Source organism: Tachysurus fulvidraco, chromosome 4 (genome assembly GCF_022655615.1).
Source record: "Tachysurus fulvidraco isolate hzauxx_2018 chromosome 4, HZAU_PFXX_2.0, whole genome shotgun sequence".
NCBI classification, from domain to species: Eukaryota; Metazoa; Chordata; class Actinopteri; order Siluriformes; family Bagridae; genus Tachysurus; species Tachysurus fulvidraco.
Genome location: NC_062521.1, coordinates 22,956,264 through 22,981,676, shown reverse-complemented (window position 1 = coordinate 22,981,676; position 25,413 = coordinate 22,956,264). Strand labels below are relative to the sequence as shown.

The following is a 25,413-nucleotide window of genomic DNA, read 5'->3' as shown; positions in this document are numbered from 1 at the left end:
CTTACTATTGTGCATACTTTTCCGGACAAAACCGGCGCGTAACTTGTCCTGCAGCTTTTGTTCTAGACCCATGAATGAGGTGTCAAATTGACCGGCTCGTTGAGGAGAGGTGTGCTATGACTTTTCTAAGCGATCCGAGTACCGGTACTTCTGGTACCGGGTCTCAAAGTGGCCTTTTTTTCCCATAGACTAACATTATAAAATTTGGAGGTTTATAACTCAGCGAGCTTTAGAACTATCTACACCAAACTCGGCCAGCTCCTTTAAGGTGATACTCTGAACAAAGTTTTAAATTGGTGTACCGACTGGCCTTTTGGTTGTGCCACAGCCCCGCCCCCAAAATATGCAAAATCAAAAAACTTTTTACAACAAGGACATGTGACATATCAAAACACTCAGAACAATGAGGGGAACTTCCTCACATGTAATTTGATGATGTCACAGGACGTCACGTGATTTCACATGAAAATAAAAAAATTGCACAACATGGACATGTGACATATCAAAACACTCAGCCCAATGAGGGGAACTGCCTCACGTGTATTCTGGTCACGTCACATGACGTCACGTGATGTCACGTGAAAATCAAAATTTAGCACAACATGGATATGTGACATATCAAAGCACTCAGCACAATGAGGGGATCTACCTCAAGAGTATTCAGATGACGTCACATGCTTGTCTGCACTAGACTCTGAGATTTGCCATGTGCAAGCACCATTCACGTTTTCTTCAGGAAATGTACATTCTAGTTATGTTGGCTTTGTAGAAGCCAACATTCTGTTTTTCTATTTAGGCTTAGACAAAAATTTATCAAGAGTAACTCCTCCTAGGGCTTTTGAGCCACATGCACCAAATTCGGATATGTTGTAGACCCTGGTCTGAAGTTTGTTGCTATTCCTTTTCTAAGCGATCTGAGTACCGGTACTTCCGGTACCGGGTCTCAAATTGACCTTTTTTCCCATAGACTCCCATTATAAAATTTGGAGGTTTATAACTCGGCAAGCTTTAGAACTACCTACACCAAACTCGGCCAGCTCCTTTAGGGTGATACTGTGAACAAAGTTTTAAATCGGTGTACCGACTGGCCTTTCGGTTGTCCCGCAGCCCTGCCCCCAAAATATGTAAAATCAAAAAACTTTTTACAACATGGACATGTGACATATCAAAACACTCAGAACAGTGAGGGGAACTTCCTCACGGGTATTCTGATGACGTCACGTTATGTCACATGAAAATTAAAAATTAGCACAACATGGACTTGTGACATATCAAAACACTCAGCACAATATTCGGAGTATTCGGATGACATCACATGCTCATCTCCACTTACCTCCAAATGTTTTGGCACCCTAGCTTTCTGTCTACTTGCTTCCAAAAGTAACACTGACCCTTATGTCCACTCGCCTCCAAAAAGCACCGGCCTTTGCGAATACTTGCATAGTCAAAGCCAACATCAAAGTTTGTCGTGATGAACTGTACAAATCTAATTATTATTATATTTTTTATATTTTTTTTGACGTAAGCAGTATATCCAAGCCATTTTTTTTGCATATAATATTGTGAAATAAACAAAGAGTAATTTTTTTGTCTTTATTTTGTACCTAATTCTAGATTTCTCTGCACTTCCAGGAGTGTGAATCTAATTTCCTTATTTGACATTTTTTAATTATGACTTTATGACAATTGATTTTAATCTGCTGTATTCTCTGTGCAAGAAAATGTATCAATGAAAGAGTCAATGAAAGGTAATTAAAGTGTGATTTTGTAAAGACTTAACAAAAGAACAGAACAGAACAGAAGAAATTGGGACCCAGGGTATGGACTGCATCAATACCTTTGTTTCAGACAAGAGTTTCAGTACTTTTGTTGTTGTTTTATTCGATACCAATAAGAAAGCAAATAAGTGAACAGAATTAAGCAACCGGGGGCTTGAAATATGAACTGTTTAATTTAGCTCTGTTCATTGTTCATAGTTTACTGCCAGTAATGATCCCAAGTGTGGGTGCTGAGCAGTATCAGTGAGCGTGGTCATAAAAATGACAAGAACTCCACCCTGTCTCACTACTCTATTGAATACTCATACTGAACTTATTCGTGAACTCATTCTAATCGTACTCTTTCAATAGGAGCCGTTCGTTCACAGGAGCTTGTGTGGTGGATGCCCACATTAACAGATACACAGATAAAATATGTGTAATTGTTGATTGTTGACATGGTGATGTTTTCTGTGAGGAGACTTTTTTTTGGAAGTGTTCACTGTCAGCGATCAGTGTCTGAGGGGCTTTGAGAGTTGCATAGTGGCGACTATGATGCTATAATGACTATAATAGCTATAATGACTGTTTATAGCTTTAATGTAAGTGATTAAAGGTACTAACTTGTTTTTTACCAAACGTTGAATGGTTTTTAAGTTATGAAGACATTAATTAATAATCAGATAGAGATAGAGATAGAGAGGGAGAGAGTGAGAGAGAGAGAGAGAGAGAGAGAGAGAGAGAGAGAGAGAGAGAGAGAGAGAGAGAGAGAGAGATGTGAACCTGGAAGGGAGGGACGCAATCCAAACGGTGTCCTGCTTGGAGAGCTGCCTCGTGCGATACAGTCGAACAGAAAGCTGATCTGTTCCCCTTCTGTGCAGGCAAGAAAGAAGACACCAGTCCCTTAAGGAAGTGGAAACAGACAGACAGAGACAAATCAATTCTTTAATTCACTATCCCATCTAAAATGACATATATTCCATTAGGATTACAATTACAATGACATTAACTCACTTCAATTTCAACAGATTGATGTAAAAAGGGTACATTAATTCAAATAATTATCAGCTATGGAATACATATAGAGATGTAGACTATGGACTGGACCCGATCCCAGTTATGCAGTGTACCACAATTCCACAGTCATAAGCACTAGCCACGCATACTGTATGTGGAAATGGGCGACTGGAGGTCACGCTTTTTAACATACTCATCAATCAAGACACACTGTACTGCCATATTGTACCGTCACATGGTCAAGTTAATCTTCTTGTCCATCCAAGAGCATTAACACAATCTGCAATGCATAATGAGTGCATGCATGTTTTAAAAAGGCTAAACTAGACACTGACAAATTGGCTAAATATTATTTTGCTTCTAGCTAATTTCTTTTTTTCCAATCTAACCATAATCCAAATTGCTAGTTATAGAAGCAGCATTTTAATTCATAGCCATGATTAGACATTTAGGCCCTGATGAGCTAAAGGTTTACATTAATAATCTTTACAACACCCACAAAAAATGCCAATCGCACCTACTACATCATTTGCTATTTGATTTATTTTCCACATCTGCTTTATTTGATTTAATAAGCTTTTCTTCCTTATGGATCCACTGACCGGCTGCTTTTCATGCTAAACATTTTACACCCACATCCTGATTTCCTGCATTATAAAAACTGATTGCATGCACATCTAATACCTGCTCTTATAATATTAATTATTAATTTATTATATTCACTTAGTAATTTGGATTCATCAATACAGCAATTCCCCAAAGTAATAAAATATTAGTGCCGTAGTAAAGTCCAATTTAAACTTTATTGACAAAATAGGCTTTCATAATGAGCGTAATCAATACAAAAAAATCTGTAGCAAAACCTGGGTGAATAAATATTATAAATACATATGAACTACAAACCAAGACATAACACAATAAAGTATCAATGCAAATTAATGTACGAATATAAATACTGCATAAAGAGGAAGATTTTAGAGCTTTAGAAAGAGAACAGAGGTACAGAACCATCTGAGTCTTTGATTATTGCAACAACTGTAACTGTAGGAGAATTCATGAGACATGATCACTGTGCCCAGTGATATACTATACACAGAGATCAAGAGTGGACCAAGTACTGACATCACATGAGTCCTGTGTAAGTTTCTACTTCATGTTCTGAGTTCCTATTCTGATCGTCTCTTCTTACGGAGCTACTTCGTCAATCCTACCCCTGAGTTTCGTCGCCCGTGGGTCACCCTGCCAGGGATTGATCTGCATGGTCAGCCAGTGACTCATGGGATTGTTGTGGATGGAGCTGCACTAAGACTGTCATGTTGCATTAGTCAGCTGTAAATTAAATTAAATTTAAACTTTAAATGCATGTATTCATTTATTTATTTTTATTCTTATTTTTTTCTTCTCATTATTATTATTATTATTATTATTATTATTATTATTATTATTATTATTATTATTATTATTATTATTAATATTATTATTATTATTATTATATTTTTAATTTGAATTAGAATTTACTACAACATTGAGTAGTATGAGCACATTCATTCAAGAATTTCTATATAAAGTCTTCAGTATTTGATCCTCTGTCTGGAGCTGCCTTTTATAAAGCATTATCTAAGACAGGGATGTCTAGTCATTTGCAGAAAGATCGTTGTGGGTGCAGGCTTCCATTCTAATCGAGCAGAAGCCACACCAGGTGTACACCGAAGCTGTTACTTGGTTGAAATGAAAACCTCCACCCAAACCAGATGTTTCTGGATAATCGTGAACATCCTTTATATAAGATGTTGACAGATAACAAGTGTTTAAACACAATGGTCATTCATGGACATTTGTTTAACTTTTATTTCTTACACCATTTGTGTGCTTTTCATCTACACTAACACTAATATTGATTATGTTTCTGTTTCTGTTCTTTTGGTAGCATGCTAGATACTGTAACTACACACTACATATAGCCCTGTATGTGACACTGTTTAACTTATAAAAACTTGTCATAACCCTGGAGCTCCAATAAGGAACTCAATGATCTGGATGAGAAAAACCTCACAGAAAGGGAACATGGTTTACTTGTATTGTATCACAGCAGATTCTCAGAGCAATTACGATTCTGTGTTCCTCTCTCAGATTCTAATGAGGCCCCGGGTCCTACTTGTAGTAAATATAGATCCCTGAACGTCACCATAGAGACTGCGAGGCCTCAGCTATAGGAACAGACGGCCTTTACGAAAATAACCGTAATGTCCTGAGCGGCCGGTTTCATAATCCGTCAACACTCTATAAATACAAGTGACCACTTCTTGCCAGCATGTCCCATTCTCTTGTGTCCATACCAGATCAGTGTAATCTGGCTGCATTTGTGGTTTAAAGAGGTTATCTATCATCACACCAATGTCACTTAGAGATATACTGTATATGATTAAAGACCCAGTGAAGTGTCCATATTGTGTTGGCAGGTGGGGAAATATATGATGGCGATGAACAGGATGATGTCATGTACACAGATATATGATGACAGGGCCATAATGATGGATGCCTTTTGGAAAAATATGAATGCAAGCAACAGGAGAAGTGAAGAAGAGATGTAATGTGTTTCTAGTTCTTTGAAAAACCTTCATATAGTAACTAGTGAGACAGTGAAATTGTTTTTGTATGAATACCTGCTGTACTTAGAGTAACCTCCTTAGTATTAAACAATCAGAATGTCACGAAGCACTATATTTAGTTTCTATGGTAGTTGCTGCTGTGAGCTGTGAACTCCATATGCTGAGTTTTATTTTTACGATGCCTTATTTTTAAGTAGTATGTTGAATAGAAAGTGAGAGAGCAGTTTACCTAACTGAACAGAACAGTATCAGCAAGCATGATCACTGAAAATGTGTAGACTTTGACACATGAGCGTGTCTCAGTGCTCACTGAACTGTATACTGTATGTCATACTGTATGTGAAAATTGCATTATTGCTTCACACACACAGATTGTGGCATTTTTACTTATTTTAAATCATCCTGCTTTCTGATAATATTTTGCAAGCTCAGGTGGATTGCCTTTGCTCTTTCTATTAAACATACTATCGATTTGTGCTCCAGGATCATGAAGTATGTCTAGATCATTGTCATTTAACTGTTCATTGCTTGTATGACATCATATATCATATGTTGGTACTGGAGCATGCTGCTACAAGTGATGCCTGATGCCTGATAAGAGAATATTATGCACTACAGTACATATAATCTTGCACCATGTTTTTTTGTAAAAAAAAAAAAAAAAAACACAGGTCTGGGAGCACAAAACAATTTTGAACAAAACACACAGCCAAGATTTCAGCTCAGGAGCAGAATGCTATTTGGCTCTGAAAAGTGTGGATGTACTGAATGACTGGTGGAAGGCAGCTTTGCTGAGCTATGGGCATTAAAAGGTCAGTAAGGTAGTCTGTGGAGACTGAAATTTGGAAAGGGATCAGCAATCCTACTCTAAGTTGGCAAAAACATTGAGCATGCCTGCTACCTTATCTCTTACACAATCCTACCCTGTCATGTGTGTGTGTGTGTGTGTGTGTGTGTGTGTGTGTGTGTGTGTGTGTGTGTGTGTGTGTGTGTGTGTGTGTGTGTGTGTGTGTGTGTGTGTGTATGTGTGTGTTTGCGTGACAAAAGCCCTTTGGATATAGAAGAGTCTCACAACTTTACAGTTTCTTTGGTGTTTGTTGTGTAATTCCATGAATTTAAATTCAACATATTGCCTGCAAGAGTGTAACATCAGTGAGGCGTATCAGTGTCCGTATTCATCATCGCTATATAAGAGATCATGGTATTTATTAATTTAACTGTTTAAAGGACACAAGCCAGGGATATATATATATATATATATATCTTATGTGTCATATACCATGTGATGCATGTTGGCATGTGAGCGCATATATTATGAGCTCATCTTACGGTTGTAATATCCTTTGTTTTGACATAGGAATTTGTTCTTTTCTGTATTGATAAACATGTCATTCGATAAAAAAAGGCACTCCTTGACAGTTTCTTCTTCCATAATTTAGATAATCCTTTTTGTAATAAACTCACCAGACTGATAGTAAACAGGTCAACCACCACGTGTGTTTCTGCTGATGTCTTTTGTTAACCAAAAGATAACACTGTGTATACTACCTGTTAATACATTTCAAAGAGTTTTGCTATTCAGTCACCGTCTATGCGTGGTTCTTTGGCAATCTTTTCCCTGAATTCGGCTGCAGAGGTAGTGGCAGCTGCACGGCTCAGGCTTCTCCTCCGTAATAATAGCACCATCATTTTTTTTTATTATGTTGAGAATGTTATTACCTTAAACACCCCATACACGTTTGAGATTTATCATGCTGTCATTATCAGCAAAAATAAACCTATTAGCATGGCAGTGTGCAGTGCTGCTTAGCCAAATATAGATAGTTGTTTTGTATAGTTTTGGTTAGCAGTAGGAGAAGCGGCAGCAGAAGCAGCAATGTAACATGTTTACAACAGTAGTGATTAAAATGGCCCTCAGTGCAGTCAAGACTAATGTGTGATGGTTCATGTAGTATGATTAAGGAGACTTCCAGTTAAATATAACAGTTAAATTGTATTTGACAGAAATGCATTTCAACCAGCATTTTGAAAAAACAACTCTGAGGCAATTTTTGTGTAAAACTTTGATGCTACATACAGCAATATATATGCAGTACATACTGTATAGCTGTGGGAGATAAACAGGGCAGTAAATGTGCCCTATGGCTGCACAACATCTAGAAACAGTATTAAAACACCAGCAAACTGTAACTTTAAATAAATATAATATATATGGATAAATATATATGGATGCTTGTCAGCGGTATGGATGTGACTTCACATAGAGAGAATAGAGATGCACATATAGGTAGAGTGCTGAGTATTTTATCTTTTATATTAATATGTGTGAGCATTGAAACATTTTCAGTGTTTCATCTGAGCAAATCCTGCCAAATCTGCGGAAAAAAAAATCTAGTATAAACATACAAAGTCATGTATCTACTGCTGATATTTTGAAGATACATCCTTTTGCCCATATAACGTCTATAGAGTCATCTTGACTAGCAGAAAAGATGCACTTCATTTTCCGCATAGTGACCACTCATAAACAGCCAAACAACCTGCGTATGCTTTACTCGACACAAATGAAACCTGACAGCTGACACACTCACTTATGATACGAGCCGTATGGGTTTTTAACAGCACTTGAGAGCTGTCACAGTGTGCTTCTGTTTCCTCAGTGGATTAGAAACATAGGTACATTTGCATTTTAATACACCGTCCTCTATTTAAACTATTCACCAGCTCACTGTGTACTAATGAATTAAACAAGACATAACCCTCAATTCTGCCCTGGCTAATCTGACCATACGAATGTTATATGCTAACGGAGCAAGACAGTTGGCAATAGATTGGTTCCAGAGGTAGAATTATCGCTGAAGGGGTATGAATTTTAATAGAGTAAAATCTTTTTAAAACTATTTTAGCATTAAACGTTAATCTGCATTTGGAGAAGCTAAATATTCTTTGTAAAAATTATTTGATTCATGTTAACTATTAGCAAAAAATTTAATTGCCTCCCAGAATGAAAAAAAAAGTCCTCTACTTTTTTATTCAAATTTACCTGTCCTGTGATAAGCCTGTACTGGGAAAGTGAAGGCTTTTAATGAGAATTCTATAAAGGACAATTATGAGGCAAGATTTTTTTTTTTTTGTAGTACTATTTTTCATACATCATAAACTTTGTTAAAATTTGTAATGATTAGCCAAGAGGATTTACGCTGAGCATAAATACTGAACCAAACTGATGTTTTTCTTAACTGTTCCTACAAAAACAAAGAGCTTTGTCTGTTCACGGACAGTTGTTTACCGACTGATTCAAGAAGAACATTTTAAAATGACAATTGGACCCCACAGGGGCAGTTCTAGGCCTTTTTTAGGGTGGCTCCAGCCCCCTGTCTGTGATCTCAGCCACCATGAAACTAAAAGTATAATTTTAACTTTCATAAATAAACAATAAAAATTATGTTAAAATGCAGGACATGTCGTCGATGGGAAAGAAAATTATTTATCAGTTTGATCCAAGAGTGATTTTTTTTTACTTTGCTTTTACGCGCGTGCGGTTTAGTCTTTCAAAAGTGCATCATCATCTGTCTGCTTTATTTGTACGGAGAAGCACAGAGTCAGTCAGAACTGGAGGCTTTTATCTAAACCGCAAAGACGGCAACCAAAAGAGTGAAATTTCACTATTCATATTATCAGAGTTGATATCACAAACAAAATATTAATGCAAACAATCCACTCACTCACTCACTCACTCACTCACTCACTCACTCATTTTCTACCGCTTATCCGATCTACCTCAGGTCACGGGGAGCCTGTGCCTATCTCAGGCGTCATCGGGCATCAAGGCAGGATACACCCTGGACGGAGTGCCAACCCATCGCAGGGCACACACACTCTCGTTCTCTCACACACAATTTTCCAGAGATGCCAATCAACCTACCATGCATGTCTTTGGACCGGGGGAGGAAACCGGAGTACACGGAGGAAACCCCCGAGGCACAGGGAGAACATGCAAACTCCACACACGCAAGGCAGAGATGGGAATTAAACCGACCTGGAGGTGTGAGGCAAACGTGCTAACCACTAAGCCACATGTCCCCAAACAAACAATCCATTCAATAATGAATAAAAATAACATTTATTGATTTGGTCTTTGTCTTGTGAATATATATATTTTTTATTAATAACTGCATTCATTGGCTGTTCGTAGAGAATGCACACATACATGAACTGATTTGATTCAAGACTGGCATCATTACATCATGCATAAAATTTTGGTGTCCACTTTTGCCATTTTAAATAATACCATAACTTTTGGCTTACTATGTAGATATAATATATCATATAAAACTCTTCTTATTTCTCACTGAGGGCTAAAACCCCCTAACGATGAAATCCTAGAACTGCCCCTGCCCCACAGTATAAAAAAATAAACGTAAAAAAACTAGAGCTGTAAGCAATTTAAAATGAGCAAGACCATCACAACTGCATAATTAGTGCTGTAAAGAAAAGTCCTCCAGAATCCTGCTAACAAATTTCACACTGTGTGCTCAGGGTCAAAGTATAATGCTTCGCCATTTTCAGAAGGGTTATGAGGTGAAAGAAAGGCAACGAGAGCAAAATACAAGCCTCCAAAGACCAACATGTATCTCTCTCTCTCTCTCTCTCTCTCTCTATATATATATATATATATATATAGATATATATATATATAGATATATAGTTTTTTTTATATTGTGATATATATATATAGATATATATATATATATAGAGAGAGAGAGAGAGAGAGAGAGAGAGAGAGAGAGAGAGAGAGAGAGAGAGAGAGAGAGAGAGAGAGGTAAACTAATTTTATCAACATGATAGAGAAAAAAGCATACTGCAAATGTTTCTGAAACAAAATATTTCAGCCATATGCCAAGATACAAGGCAACAAATACTGAACAACTGATTTAAAGGACTTTTGTGTAAAATAGTCTTTTCTTTATCAAATACCATGAGGTAAAATAAACATTTTAATTAAATGAAGCTCACACTCCATCCAGTAAGTAACTATGTGTTTTACTTATATACAGATAGCAAGAACCTACATATGACTACAAGTTACAGTATATGAACAGTTTAGCACTCAAGGCTTCATCAGTGAACAGTTGCCAACATCAATAAAACACACTTCATGTTAAAACTAAAAGAAATTTCATTTGAGAAGATATTTAGAGTTTTGGGCAGAATGTAGCTATAAAATGCATTCATGGCTCAGCACATCCTCACACTGTCTCATAAAATATAAGCTATTTACTAAAAACAACATATATGTAGCTAACCTAACATTGATCTCAATGACACTCTGTAAATGATGCAGTAAACTGCAAACAAATTTGGCAGATACAAATTAGGTATTGCCTTTTAGCTAACATTATCTACACTGAAACTCCAACTATGTGAACAAACACAGCATTTGTATGTGTATCACAAATTGTTCCTTCTGTCACTGCTTGTTAGCTAAGTGTAGCTAGATTCGAGATTTGGCTAGCTAGGCTCCTTGTGCACACATCTTTTGACAATGGGGAGTCAGTCAGTCAGACAGACAGATAAAACCCAGACCCTACTTTGAAAATCCTGGCTCTGTGTCCCTCTATATCTGAGTATCTGCAGTTGGTAGAAGACTGTTAACACACACTATAACATGCCAAACCTATAACGTCTGTTTTATAGGCAACCGCAACAGCTGAGTATTTCCTAAATGTACCACATACAATCTCCAACTAATTTATTTCAAAAATACATTAGTAGGAAAATCTGTTTTTCATTATTTCAGGTTTTGGCTTATGGATAAGTCGGGTCTTAGGTCTACCAGAGCTTCACAAACAGCTGTACGTCATTCTGCCAAAAAGACAGCTGGTGGACTGGACCGGCTCACGCATTACCCACCACCGTGAGAGAGAGAAAGAGAAAGACAGAAAGGTGGAGCAAAGGAAGAAAGGGAAGAAAGTGAGTGTGTGTCTAATTTTCTTGGCAGGAGCCCTTCACAACTTCTACTTCATTGAATGTTACTAACACTGTGTAAAAATGGGAGAAAGGAGTGGAGAGCCTCAGAGAGACATAAACCTTTACAAAAAACCTTAAACATGTTTAAACATGGTTGTATTCTCCAATCTGAGCTCTGACTAATCACACCTTTATTGCATATTAATGCACCATTTATACTTTACTAGTAACAACCTCAGTTAATAAAAAACATTAACACATATTGTTAATAAGAAAAGAATAACATATTCATTTAAATGGTGAAATTTTCTTTTAGAAGACATTAATTTCCCCATTTCCCCATCCCCAGGTCATGACCTTGCTATATCTCTGCACAACGATCTGCTCTCCCCTTCAGTCACAGCTTGCAACCTTGGGGTAACCATGGACAATCAACTGTCCTTTTCCTCTCATGTTGCTAATGTGACTCGCTCATGTCAGTTCCTTCTCTACAACATTAGAAGGATTTGGCCATTTTTGTCCACACTGCTGCAATCCCTCCACTGGCTTCCGGAAGCTGCATGCATCAGATTCAAAACACTGATGCTGGCCTACAAAGCCAAAAATGGACCAGCTCCCTCTTACCTAAAAGCCCTCATCACTCCTCGCACTGCACCCCGCACCCTCCGATCTACCATCACGACTGGTCCCACCATCTCTCAGGGTAAGAGGCAAGTATACTACAAGACTCTTTTGTGTTCTGGTACCAAGGTGGTGGAACGAACTTCCCCTAGAGGTCCGGACAGCTAAGTCACTGGCTATTTTCCAACAGGGGTTGAAGACCTACTTATTCAGGAAACACTTCAACTAGCACTTCTTTCCCTAGTTTTTGCATTTATAAAAAAAAAATTTTTGAAACTTTTTCATTGTAACTTTGAACAATGTTTTAATCTCATGGTATCTTAAGTATGTAACCTAGTGAACCAGCATTAATGTACCCAATGATAGAGATTTAAGCACTTATGTATGTCGCTCTGGACAAGGGCATCTGCCAAATGCTGTAACTGTAAATCTAAAGTCTCCGGTGTCAGAGCTTATAAACAGTAATAGAGGGGGCTCTAATTTATATTTCTATAAATATACAAATTATAATCTAAGAAGAATAAATTTTGATGTGTAACAAAAGCATGGTGTGTCTTTCAGTGTTGGCAAATAGCTGTTGTTTAAGAGGAATAACACACTTTGGAACATGCTGTGATAAATAAACAACGTAATTATATATCGTTATATAACAACCCCACCTAACCGTTTTATACTTTATGCATTATTATGCATTCAAAGCAGTCAGTAGAAGCATGCCAGGTGTGAAAAATAACAAGATTCCTACTTAAAGACAGAACAAGCTCAGAACTGAGAAACAGACAGAACTGAGACAGAACAAGCTCAGTTCTGTCAATCAAACCATGTCTAATCGGATAAATCAGTTCTGTTCTTGGAGTAATTCATGCTCCCTAAATGAACACTAATCTATAGACAGTTGTCAAATTTCAGCCTTCATTTTCAGTATTCTGCTTCCTAATAATGCTGTTCTGTACCAGCTTTTTGTATCATTCTCTGCTATTACACTTATCTTGGGAAGCAGCTAATATTCAATTAAAACTGTCTTCCCATAAATATCCCCCTCCTTTGACATTTTAATTCCGAAAAGGATTTCACAATATTCCCAAATAATTCTGGTCAAAGTTCAAAGTGCCTTTCACAAGATCAAGCATTTCTTCTCCGTCTCTTTTTAATGACGGCTAGGAAAATGATAACAACCTGTTGGCTAAAGCCTGAGCCACCTACTGTTAAGCAATGGACACGAAAGTTAAAACAAGTTTACTTAATGGAACGGTTAACAGCACAACTGCAATTAAAAGTCACAGCCTTTGAAAGAAGATGGGGTCCAGCTATTGACTTTCTGAAATAGGCCACAATCTATGCCTTAATATGTATATGTTATGATGGTAAATAATGTATGAAGCCCACTCTCAGGACAATGTTCATGTGTTTTTGTTTTTATTTTTGTTTTGTCATAATAAAGTTTAAAAAAAAAGTTCAAAGTAAATTAATAGTTTAACGCAGTCGCTCTAGGATTTTTTGAGATTTTTTGTGGTTGCAGAAATGAACAAAAAAAATCAAGCAAACTCTGTCATATACGGAGGCGCTCACAGTTTTACAAAATTGCCGCAGACGTTCCACAGATTTTGTCCAAGACACATCATGTGACCTCATCACAACACCACAACACATCCTCTATGATTCACATGTGCTGAACACGAGTAGATCTCTCATAGAAATGAATGACATTTGTGTCTGCAATAGTACGAGTTTAAAGATGAATCCAATTCAAGTAGTTTTCAGAAAAATTACAAAAACTCCAAGAGTTGTATCACAAATTTAAAAAAAAAAGCTAGAGCAAAATCAATGTTTGTCAACAACAATCACAAAACATCTCTCAGAGACTGCTGAAGATCAGGACTATACTGTAAGCTACAGTATATGCAAATCAGTGATTTCTCTGCTCCCAACACACAATGAGATAATAACAGAGTGTAAGTAGGTGTATTAAATCAGGGAAAACTCTAAAATGTACAAGATAGGTGCTATTACAGTAAGCAGCAGGAGCAGAGCACTGGCATTTAACTGGTATATAAAAAAAAACACAAACAGAGACTCACAGTAGCCACATCGTGTCCCTCCTTCAAAGATAAATCCATTCTGCACTGCTCCATATCGTCGCAAGTCCGTCAGTCTCCAGTGTGCAATAACCGCTGGAGGGATATCTCTGGTTATAACGAGCAGGTTATTACACAGATGCAGTGATGCTGCGCCACTCTCCAGCTTAGTGCCCGGCTGAACGGTCACACTGAACCTGTGGACTGAAAAAGAAAGTTTTCCTTTTCAATAGACGTGCTGATGTTACATTTTACATTACTTCCTTAGCATATGGTAAATTATGATATAATAAATATTTTTATTGAAATATGACTGATAACAGGATAATGAGCTTGTTTCTTCTTCCATTTATCTGCAGTAAGTGCTTTATCCTGGTCAGCGTTATGATGGACATGAAACCTATGGACGTGATGGACTCAAAACTCCAGACAGAGAGGAATTTTTATTTGACATAAAACGTAGACTACAAACTTTTAAAGAATCACAAAAACACGAGAAATTGCTAAATTGTTAGAATAAAGATGAGTCCTTTCTTTTTGACATCCTGTTGTCTTTCTTCAGTGTGAAAAAAAATCATGCATTTTGGTAGACAAATGCCTCTAAAGCAGTACTACTCTCCAACATGTTTTCATCAAATCTTTGGACAATAGTGAAAAGATTTTTTATGGACTCCTTTCAATTGAATCGTAAAAGTCAGCTTCTTTTAGTTAGCTTTCTGAATAGGATAGACATAACCTACCCAAATAAAACACTGGAAACATTGCTAATTATAGGGAACTTGTAACAATTCATTGTCCCTTCAACAATAATATTGTAGAACTGAGTATTGTGTGTATCAATCATAGACAGAGATTCCCAGGAGAAATCCTAAATTTTAAGGCTTTATATGTGTGTCAGGAAAGAGGACATTTTCATTTGCAATAAATGGCACTGTGATGTTCGTTTAAATCTGCTAAAGTAAACAGACTGATGTGAAGTAATGTGCTGCTCTAGCTAGAGGCATGCGGGCATAAAGAGTTCCCTTTAAAAAAGGATAATAAAGTATTAATGGAAACAATAAGTTAGCAAGTGAGCTGTGCATGATGTCTTCATCACAACCAGGATAAACGCTTAAAAAAGTCTAATCAATATGTTTGATGGTTTAAAGCGATACTATCAATAAAACAGACTAATGCAGCTTATTTCCTGATGCGGATTATATTGTATGCCATCACTAACACACCCACAGAGAGTCAGAGAGAGAGAGAGAGAGAGAGAGAGAGAGAGAGAGAGAGAGAGAGAGAGAGAGAGAGAGAGAGAGAGAGAGTGAGAGTGAGAGAGAGAGAGAGAGAGAGAGAGAGAGAGACAGACAGACAGACAGACAAAGAGAGAGACAGAGAGACAGACAGACAGACAGACAGACAGAGAGAGGGAGACAGACAGACAGACAGACAGACAGACAGAGAGAGGGAGACAGAGAGAGAGACAGACAGACAGACAGACAGACAGACAGACAGACAGACAGACAAAGAGGGAGAGAGAGTGAGACAGACAGAGAGAGACAGAGAGAGAGAGAGAGACAGACAGAGGGAGAGAGACAGACAGAGGGAGAGAGACAGCGAGAGAGAGAGACAGAAAGAGAGAGAGAGAGAGTGACAGAGAGAGAGAAAACAGAAGCCCTTTATGCTGACTGACTCATCAATCGGGCTCAATGTAAGACGAGTTAGCAAGCCATCATACAGTGAGGGAGCACAGTGGAGAACAGGAGACTGATGAGAGAGTTTGAGCATCGCTTGGAATATTCACCGCGCTTCACTGAATGTAATCTATTATCACTCTGTCAGACAGGCATACACACAAATAAATAAACAAAAGCGAAGGATGTGAAAATTGAGAGTTCAACAGAGCAGGATTGGAACACTCATTATCTGCGATGCGCCTTAGGCATGTGCTTATGTCACATTTCTATGTCATAATCATTACATAATCATTTATCATAGCTTATGATATTACTACAATATTCGGTTGAGAAATGGATGATCACAGTGAGAGTTATGAGTCTGTCCTCACTGAGAGGAATTTGTTTCATACTGCTGCTTATACCACAGTGCAGCTGAATTTTCAATTCTGATTGGTTAGTAAGTGTTTATTCAATTTCTATTACAACAGCTCTGCAGGTTTAAATGAATGCTTTTGTTCAGTCAATTACCGTTTCTATGGAAAGGGAGAGCTCCATATAAACTAAGCACAATAATGTCATGATCACGAACGGGCTTTTTACCTGTCGGAACATTAGGGGGCGTTCTGCATTTGTCTCTTGTCAAATGTGTTTTTGTTTCCGTTTTGTGTTCACGTGTCTGTCCCTGCCTTGTCTAATACCTTCCTGCCTCAGGACACCTGTATCTCATGTGTTTAATTGTCTAGTATTTAGTAATCCTTGTCTTTGTGTTGTCTTTGTTGCCTCTGTATGGTTGCTCTGTCTTGTTTGTTTTGAGTTACCCAGACCTTTGTGTTAGGTTACATTTAACAATAATCGTGATTTAGCTATCCTCGCATTTGGGTCTGAATTTTATTTCTGACAAATAATAAAAATATATAGTCAAAATTTGATATAAAAAAACGTACGAATACAGGGAAGAGTTGGAACAAGAGATAATTTTCTCATGGACTTTCAACAACATTAAATGTATCTAAAAATTGAGGAAATGAGGAACAATATTTTGTACAGCAACCTTTTTTTCTTGCAAATAATAAAAATTCTGTTTGTTGATGCCGAACTTACAGAGGAAAATCTAAGCATGCGGAGCTGATCCTGTGTATAAGAACAGAACCCTGTTTCATGAAAGAACCTTGTCGTTACCTTCTAAGTGTGTGAGAGGAGTTCAGTGAAGGAAAGTTCTAGAGAAACTTACAGGATTGCTGGCACCTCAGCAGACCATATTTAACTTCAAGAGTACATTTGCGTCACACTCATCCTGACTGGCATTTCGGAGAGTGATTTAATATAGACCTCTTGACCACAAATGATGTTTGCTATGTGCGTGTGTAAGTTAGTGTGTGTGTGTGTGTGTGTGTGTGTGTGTGTGTGTGTGTGTGTGTGTGTGTGTGTGTGTGTGTGTGTGTGTGTGTGTGTGTGTGTGTCTGCTCTTTTGATAACTACACATGAAGGTGCAGGGTCAGATGCTTGTGTTATGAGAGCTTGCCACCAAACCCCACTTTCTTTTCAGCACACCTCTGATGCAATGTACAATATTGAGATTAGTTCATGTATGTATTCCCCATAAAAATAGATAGATAGATAGATAGATAGATAGATAGATAGATAGATAGATAGATAGATAGATAGATAGATAGATAGATAGATAGATAGATAGATAGATAGATAGATAGATAGATAGATAAATAAATGTATTTCTTCTAGGCAGAGCTTGTATAAAGATGCTAGGAACCATTTTGAAATACTCCTGTTTATCTGAATATATCTGTATAGAGTGATGTTGAATTAATATTAATGTCTATCATTGCAAAGGTTTCTCACCTTCTCCGAGGCTGTAGCGGATGCGTGCATCCCAGGTCAGAAGGTTTTCTCTGCTGTCAAAGCCAAGTGTAAGGGACTGCGTGAGGCAGAGGAGGGTAAGAGCGTAGTTCACTCCTTCGAAACTCTGCAAGAGCTCCAGGCCACAGATATCGCCCAGAGTGAGCTGACTCTTCTCCCGCTGCCCTTTACTGCGCTCCTTATAGACCAGCACACAAAGGCAGTCTGAAACACACATACACACCCACGCACGCACACACACACACACACACACACACACACACACACACACACATTTAGTCTCCGTTTGGTATGGCTTAGTACCTTCTATGGCATCTAGACTTCTAACGAGAAAAACTGAACATGACAGCAGCAGGAAAGAAACTTTTTTTAATTGTTGCTGTCATCTTTGCTTTGCTCATTTGAGCTCTAGATGATTAATTCTGCAAAATAATATGAAAACATTAAGAAGAAATCTATAAAGAAGAGGAATGAAATCCACCTTTATTAAATATTTCTTTTTTGAATCTGTGAAAAGCAAAATCAAAGAATTGCACAAAAAGTACATACGATGTATTCAGAATGCTTTGCCAGAACTTGTTGGTACAGTAATGAGAGCTTGTTAGCACCTGTAGTGTTAGTCTATAATTATCCACTCCTACACAAATGTCTTATGAAGGCCAGCATGCAATTAAACTGAAGCCAGTGAGACATCACTATAATGTTGGGTCGATGGTCTATATTTACTGCTTGTTTGCTGTTGTAGTTTAGCATTAATAGACATACAAGCAGCTGCTATATGTAGCACTCCAGGGAGACAGAGAGAGTGAGACAGAGAGCGAGAATGAGAGAGAGAGAGAGAGAGAGAGAGAGAGAGAGAGAGAGAGAGAGAGAGAGAGAGAGAGAGAGAGAGAGAGTGAGACTGAGCACGAGAGAGAGAGAGAGAGAGAGAGAGAGAGAGAGAGAGTGAGACTGAGCACGAGAGAGAGAGAGAGAGAGAGAGAGAGAGAGAGAGAGAGAGAGAGAGAGAGAGAGAGAGAGAGAGACAGAGATTTATTGCAACAGCTGGAGACTAACTGACTCATTACATGACATATTTTTTAAAACTTTTGTAGGCATCAAACTATATGCTAGATACAGCTAGAACATTTTGTCACTAAAATGCCAAAGAACCGGAAATAGCGATTTGACAGAGTGCCTGAAAAAAACAACCATAGACCTCACAAATGTATTTGAGTATTTTATTTTATTCAAGCAAAAATCTGGAAGCACTTTTAAATATGTGGTGTTTGTATCAATCCTTTTCTTGCTCTGAAAAAAAAACTTGTCATGATGTCCAAAAGTATGTTTCAATTTTGCAAAATGGTTCTTCTACATTAATGTGGAAGACAAACAGAGGTGAAGATTATTACCAGATAGCTCTACGATACGAATAAAACGACAGCTCGTGGCCGTTGGGGTAGTGCTTCGGATTCAGCTGAGACTAACACCAACAGGAAGTAATGAGGAACAGATTTCTACATTATTATCCACAATTCTGTTCGACTACCTGCTCATAACAGTGATGAGAATTAGCCCTATCTCTATCTAAAGAGAGTGATGCAGTGGCACTTTAGTCTTTTACTCTGACAAGGTCTTACCTCCTTTTCTGTACACTTTAAAAGATCAGCTTCCAAAGCTACAGCTTTTATACTCACCCCACAATGGACTGCATTATGTTTGTGATCTTACAGATCACTAACTAGCAGAGCCGAGTCTCTGCCATAATCTACTGTGTCGTACAGCTTCTTTGACTTGAAAACAACTCCAGCAGTTGCTGTCTTCACTCCTTCTGTGATTGATTTCTTATTTATATAAAGATTTATAGATGCTGGATAACAGTAAATGAGAAAATAGCTAAATCTGTCCAATTTTTGAGATTTGTTGTTTCTCCATTTAAACATTATTGTAACTGCCCTAAAATGTGCAACATATAAGCACTAATTTCTCACAGCAATAAAGAAAATGTATCAAGGAATAAATTAGAACAGGAATTTTTCACAATGTGCACACGACATTTATCATTTTGATACAAACCGATTTTTATGTTTTTGCAGGAGATGATGGTAAATATAAAATAAATAAAATCAAATATTTCACAGTTTATATTTATATTTAATGTTAAACAATGTTAACTCAATGATAACTCTAAAATAAAATATTTTAGATGGGAAATTGAGATGAATCTTTATCAGGATGTCGATTCATACAGAATTACCTGGTACAGTGCTCAAAGCTAAAGAGGTGGAGAAATGTTCTATACTACAGGAGCTGTTAAATAATAACATTAATATTAAGTTATATTAATGCGCTTTTCTAATATGTTACTATTTCGCTAGTTAAAGCTCATATACTATGATTTTTATTTAAACAAATAAAACTGTATAATTGGTTATATGATGAAGTTTTCTGTTAGGAGACATTTATGCAACATTTAGGGAAGGAGACTCCAGTGTTTCAGTGCTTTGGAAGTCAGTGAGTCCATCGTGGACAAAACGCTATTTATTTCTCTCTGTAACAAGTCAACATGCATTTTAAGAAAGAGTTTTGCCTAATAGAACGACTGTTTAGAGCTAGTCTAACATTTTATAATATTAAATGTAGCTATAAAAGGTGAAAAAAGTGTGACCTGCCATTCATTAATAAATTGCGGCCATTGATGAGTTTTTACTTTAAGTGATGCTGTTATAGGAAAATAATCCACAATGTGCAAACATTCACTGATATAATAGATTTGCACGAGGCTGTTCGTGTAAAATGAATCCAATTCAAATAGGGCTAAAGAGGGAGGAAACTGTATAAATGAAGAAATAATAAAAAATAAACTAGGGAAAGATGCAGTCTTATGACGCTGGACTTGTCACCTTGATGATAATCTAATATTATAAACAACCCAGCCGTCTCACAACCGTACACTAATATTACGTTATAATATTCATTTTAAATATTTGACTAATTAATATCACATGGATTTGTTCTTCATTCGACGATCATTTAAAGCTCGTGCTGCCGCTCATGCCTCGATTTGTCACAGTATTGCACGTGCTCCCATTTGCTCGTGCTACAACAGCGGCGGTCTGACGTCAGTAGCGCTCCAGGTGAAATACCAGTCAGGACAAAGTGCATTATAAATACTTTACAGAGCTTTTACACAATCTTTGGTTCATTTTTATTTAATTTAGGAAGCACGTGTTTGCACACACACACACACACACACACACACACACACACACAGACATACATACTGTTTTTTTTATGGCATACTGTGCCGTTAGCTTACCTGCTACTGGAGAGGGCTTTCTCAGGACCACCCATCTGCTCTTCCACTGTAGAGACAGAAAGATAGTAAAAGTCTCACCAGGGCCAGGTACACTCACACAACAGCAACTTATTCCACTCTAATAAGAGGTGATAAGAAGTTTAGAAAAACCTTTTTCCCTTCTCGTAGTCTAACTTGTCCCTCGACGACCACTGTATCGGTCATCTTGTGTCATGGTTCCCGACAGCTGTGTGTGCGCGCTGGTGAGTGCAAGAGCACGTGTCTCCAGTTCAAAATAACTTTACTGGTTGTCTGCACATGGTGTAAACTGCTCTCCCTTTCCTTTACTCCCCTTCTGACGTTTTACAAACTTAGTACAGTAGCATGCATATAATATACTGTAACAGGACAGTATTGCCTGTAATACCGAACCTCTCTGATATCAATGTTTCAATGTATTATTATATATTGTTTCCATTAAATTACTGCAGTTAGATAATGCCAGCATATTCTTAAGAAGTTTGAGAAAACCCTCCTGAATGTGAGGGGAACAGATGAAACTTTACACAAACAGTTCAGGAATCGATCCAGTGACTCTGGAGTCATTGAACAGTAACGCTGCTCACCGTGCCACACTGCAGCCCTATTGTTAACAACTAATTTATGAAGTAATCAGTTAAGTATTGAGAAAAAACTATGGTTTCTACACATGAGACTTATTTAATAGACTAAAACCTGATCTCAAAAAACATTCATGATAGCATACCATAATGTTAACATTATAACCAAGCCCAAAAGTCTCCACATCATCAAAACTGTCATGTTTTCATATAATTGTGAAATCTTGGACCCCACAAACAGAAACCTCCTCCTAGAGTGGGGCTTAAATATCTGCAGACAGCTAAGCGCCAGGACAGACGTTTTCGCAGTTGTTCCCTGGGGTTAGGGTGTCCAGTTTGAGGTTTCAAATTGAATTGAAGTCACTTAACCCCTCAGTCAGCAGCCCATTAGTGTAAACATTCCTCAAAGTCTCAGACAATGGGGACTGAAATCAGTCCAACGGTCCACCAACAGCCCACACACAACTACAGTATGTGTGATATCTATCTGTATATCTATTACAGTTCCGTAACAAAATAGAATAACGAATATCCACAACAGGTGCCAGACTAATATCCTTGGCTTTTAACTGAAACGCTTGCTGATATAGTTAAACTGGAAATGTGACCAGATAACATTGCACTGCATTGGCGCGGACATGGCTGAAAGTTCTGGTCGTTTTTTGTGCTCACTGTTTTGATTCCACTCAGAGTTCTCCTGATCTGTTCCAGGTGACCTGAGATTGTAAAAGGATCAAGACATTTATAATGCGAAATGTAAGCGGATGGCTGAGTTTTATGAAATCATTTTCCCCCATGAGGAATACTCGTGAACTATATTACCTCAGGAACTTTTTATTTCACAGGCTTTTGCTGACCAAATACATTTTTTTTCCACATTTTTACTCTTTAGTCCTGCAGGCATCAGTGAGCGATGGGTCATTCAGGATTTCACCCTATTACAAACCTTAATAAGTACATGTATTTGATGCTTTTGCCCAAAGTAACTTAAATTAACTTGTTGAAGGAAGCATTCCTCTTGAGGTAAATGGGGTTAAGACCTGTACTGAAGAAAAAATAATCACACGTTCAATTAAACTAATGAAGCTTGGGAGTCTATGTGGTTGTGTGTTTATATTTAAATATAATTCGGAATTATTTTTAATATTCATAAAAACATTTAGCTGCCCAGTTTCAGTGAGCCTGTGAGCACTGTAGCCTCAGACTCCTGTTCTTGACAGACACAAGCAGGACTCTTCACTGTTGTAGCTCATCCACCTCAAGTTTCAACATGCTGTGCATTCTGGGATGTTTTTCTTCTCACTACAGCTCTACAGAGTCAGAGTCTGGCCATTCCCTTTTGACCTCTCTCATAAACAAGCTGTTTCTGTCAGCAGAACTGCCACTCAGTGGATATTTTTTATTTTCCAAGCTATTCTGTGAGAGACCCTTCCACATAAAAAACCGCAGACTGTCGGCCTGACTGAAACTAACATTAATGCCCAGATTCATAGTCTTTCTCCATTCTCCTGACATGATCGTATGCATTGTGCTGCTGCCACCTGATTGGATAACTGCATTAAAGTGTTAGCCATAACATCTTGCTATAGTTGCCGCAACGTTAGCAGATCTGGTTAGGGAACAAGTTGAATCTATATAAACACTTGACGCTTGTTAAAATAATTGTTTAACGTCACTCGTTAATAACATTCTACATATATAATTAGCTGCTGTATTAAAGACATAGTATCCTGTAACTGAATGTAGAAATCAACAGGTAACTCAATCTGTCTTGTAAACAAATATATTTAACTCAGCAGTATTAAATGGTGTAACTAGAGTCAGAGCAGTTTAGGGAAGAATGGAAGGATAGCATAACAGAGATTATAAAATAGCAATTGTTGTAGTGCACACTCTGCATTATGATATTTTAACTATGAGAAAGCAATGTGATGCTCAGAAAAAATGTTAATCCTGGTTATGGCACTGCTCACAGCTCCAGGGTGTTCATCCTGGTTTCAGCTTACTGTCTGTGTCGGACTGTATCACACTGATATTAATGCTCTTGGCTCTGGTGGGTCAGTCTATTACAATCAGATCTGTGTGACATTACTGAGGAACTGGATGAGGTTTGAGACAAACTTCTACTAAGCTCCACTAGTCTTGTAGCTCCAGTGGATGAGTTAAGAAGAAATCAATCATGGGTTACATTTCTGAGCTACTGCATTTGGGGAAAACTTTGTAAGGGAACATTTTGGTTAATCCCTTTAGCAAAAAAAAAGTGACAAGATTTATTCTGTTTCTTTTGTGATTGACAGTATATCAGTACATCATCATACACGTGCTGTTAAAATTACACTTTGGAATAATCGCAAAAATTGGCACGAAATCAAATAAAATTGTACGTTTTGGTATGTATTGGAGTGTGACGGTGACTGATCCTCTAAAAAAGACCATTAAAATAATTATGTAATATCCTGAACTGATTAATTCAACACTCACAAAACTGCCACCCTTTATCATATTATGTATTGGCCACCTTTTTGATTATGATACGTTTTTTTCACCCATACAGTACATACACTGACTGCATTCTGCAAATGTATTTATCTGTGCACAAAGAACACATAACCACAACTGTATAACTGATAATAATGCCAATTATGTACTTTACATTTCTGCTGATCCCTACGTGTGATATGGATATGCCATCATTTTGCAGGTGCACAAGTGTCCTAGTGCTCGTGCGCACACACACTCTCTCACACACACACACACACACACGCATGCACGCACGCACACGCACACACACACCCACACACACACACACCACACACACATGTCAGCATAATGCTTGGAATAAAAATGATGATCCAAGCTGTGTTAATATTCAGAAGCCATTTTCTCCATGTTTGATTACACTTATGTATGGCAGACAATAATATCACTTCTGGACACCCAATCAGGTAAGTTATAAGATATGACAGAACATGCATGACATGGTGTTCCAAGTTTAGATCGGAAGAACCGAGTGTCCTGCACAGAGCCCCACTGAAAACCTTTGGATTGAATTGGAGTGTTAACACTGTGTCAGGCATTTTCACCCAACACCACTGCCTGACCTCACTAACGCGCTTACGGCTAAACGATTACAAATGTGTAGCAATGAAGACTTTCCCCAAAAATGTACATTTTCTTTCAAGGTAGATTTATTAATGACAGTGAAAGTGTAGTCACTGTTCTCTGTCTATGTGCTGCATGACGATTTATTTTTTTGTGTAAAAATAGTATTCAAATATAATCTTCAAAACAAATGAGTGGTTCAAACAACTGAGGAAAATAATAAAGTATAAAGAATTCCTTTTTTTCTTCTAAACACTGGAGTTTGTAAATCTTTCCTAAGCCAAATGTTATTTTCAAGGTTCCTTTCGGTCAGAAAAATGAAAAGATATAACGCAGCACTCTGGGTCCCAAACAGATCCTGTGTGTGAGATCAGACAAAGGTAGCTTTGTGCTTGCTCTCAGATGATGGTGGAGTGTTGGCCGGTTCTGTGGCTTTAACAGGCAGGGGTTTGTTAGGGAGTTGTCCTGACATCTGCCATGCTCCTCTTCTGATTCTCACCCTGCGATTCCTCATATCCCCTGTCTGCTTCTGTACACTGGAGTTCATCCCTCCATCCCGACGCCTGGTGTCCTCTACACACACTCCATCCACATCCAGCACCTGTCGACTGGGGAGAGAAGCGCGCTTAGGTTGCTTGGATCTTTGGCCCCCTCTGGCTCGTGGAGGTGGAAGAGAAGGAGGAGGAGGAGGAGGAGGAGGAGGAGGAGGAGCAGGTTTAGGAGCTGGGGGAGGAGCAAGCGGAGGGGCAGAGGGCGTTCTCTTCTGAGACAGTTTGGAAATGGTGCTTTTGTCCTTCTGCCTTCTTCGTTCTCTTCCTGAAGAAAGCAG

At 37.9% G+C, this 25,413-nt stretch overlaps 2 protein-coding genes across 2 annotated transcripts in view; both read right to left on the bottom strand.

Moving 5' to 3' along the window:
* The window catches only part of dok7b (docking protein 7b), a 36,389-nt gene extending 15,217 nt beyond the window's left edge, over positions 1-21,172 (bottom strand). The window contains exons 1-5 of the mRNA XM_027146045.2: positions 21,034-21,172; positions 20,884-20,929; positions 17,568-17,789; positions 14,053-14,253; positions 2,541-2,660 (exon numbers count right to left, since the gene is read on the bottom strand). Of these exons, the coding sequence (XP_027001846.2) occupies positions 2,541-2,660; positions 14,053-14,253; positions 17,568-17,789; positions 20,884-20,929; positions 21,034-21,087 (643 nt within the window). The 5' untranslated portion in view covers positions 21,088-21,172. The remainder of the gene's footprint in view (positions 1-2,540; positions 2,661-14,052; positions 14,254-17,567; positions 17,790-20,883; positions 20,930-21,033) is intronic.
* A 3,162-nt stretch (positions 21,173-24,334) lies between these two features.
* Positions 24,335-25,413, bottom strand: LOC113642402 (protein VASP homolog; the record flags this gene model as incomplete). The annotated part of the gene is made up of 1 exon (XM_027145851.2): positions 24,335-25,413. A coding segment is annotated over one exon (459 nt), but the record flags the coding sequence as incomplete, so codon positions are not given.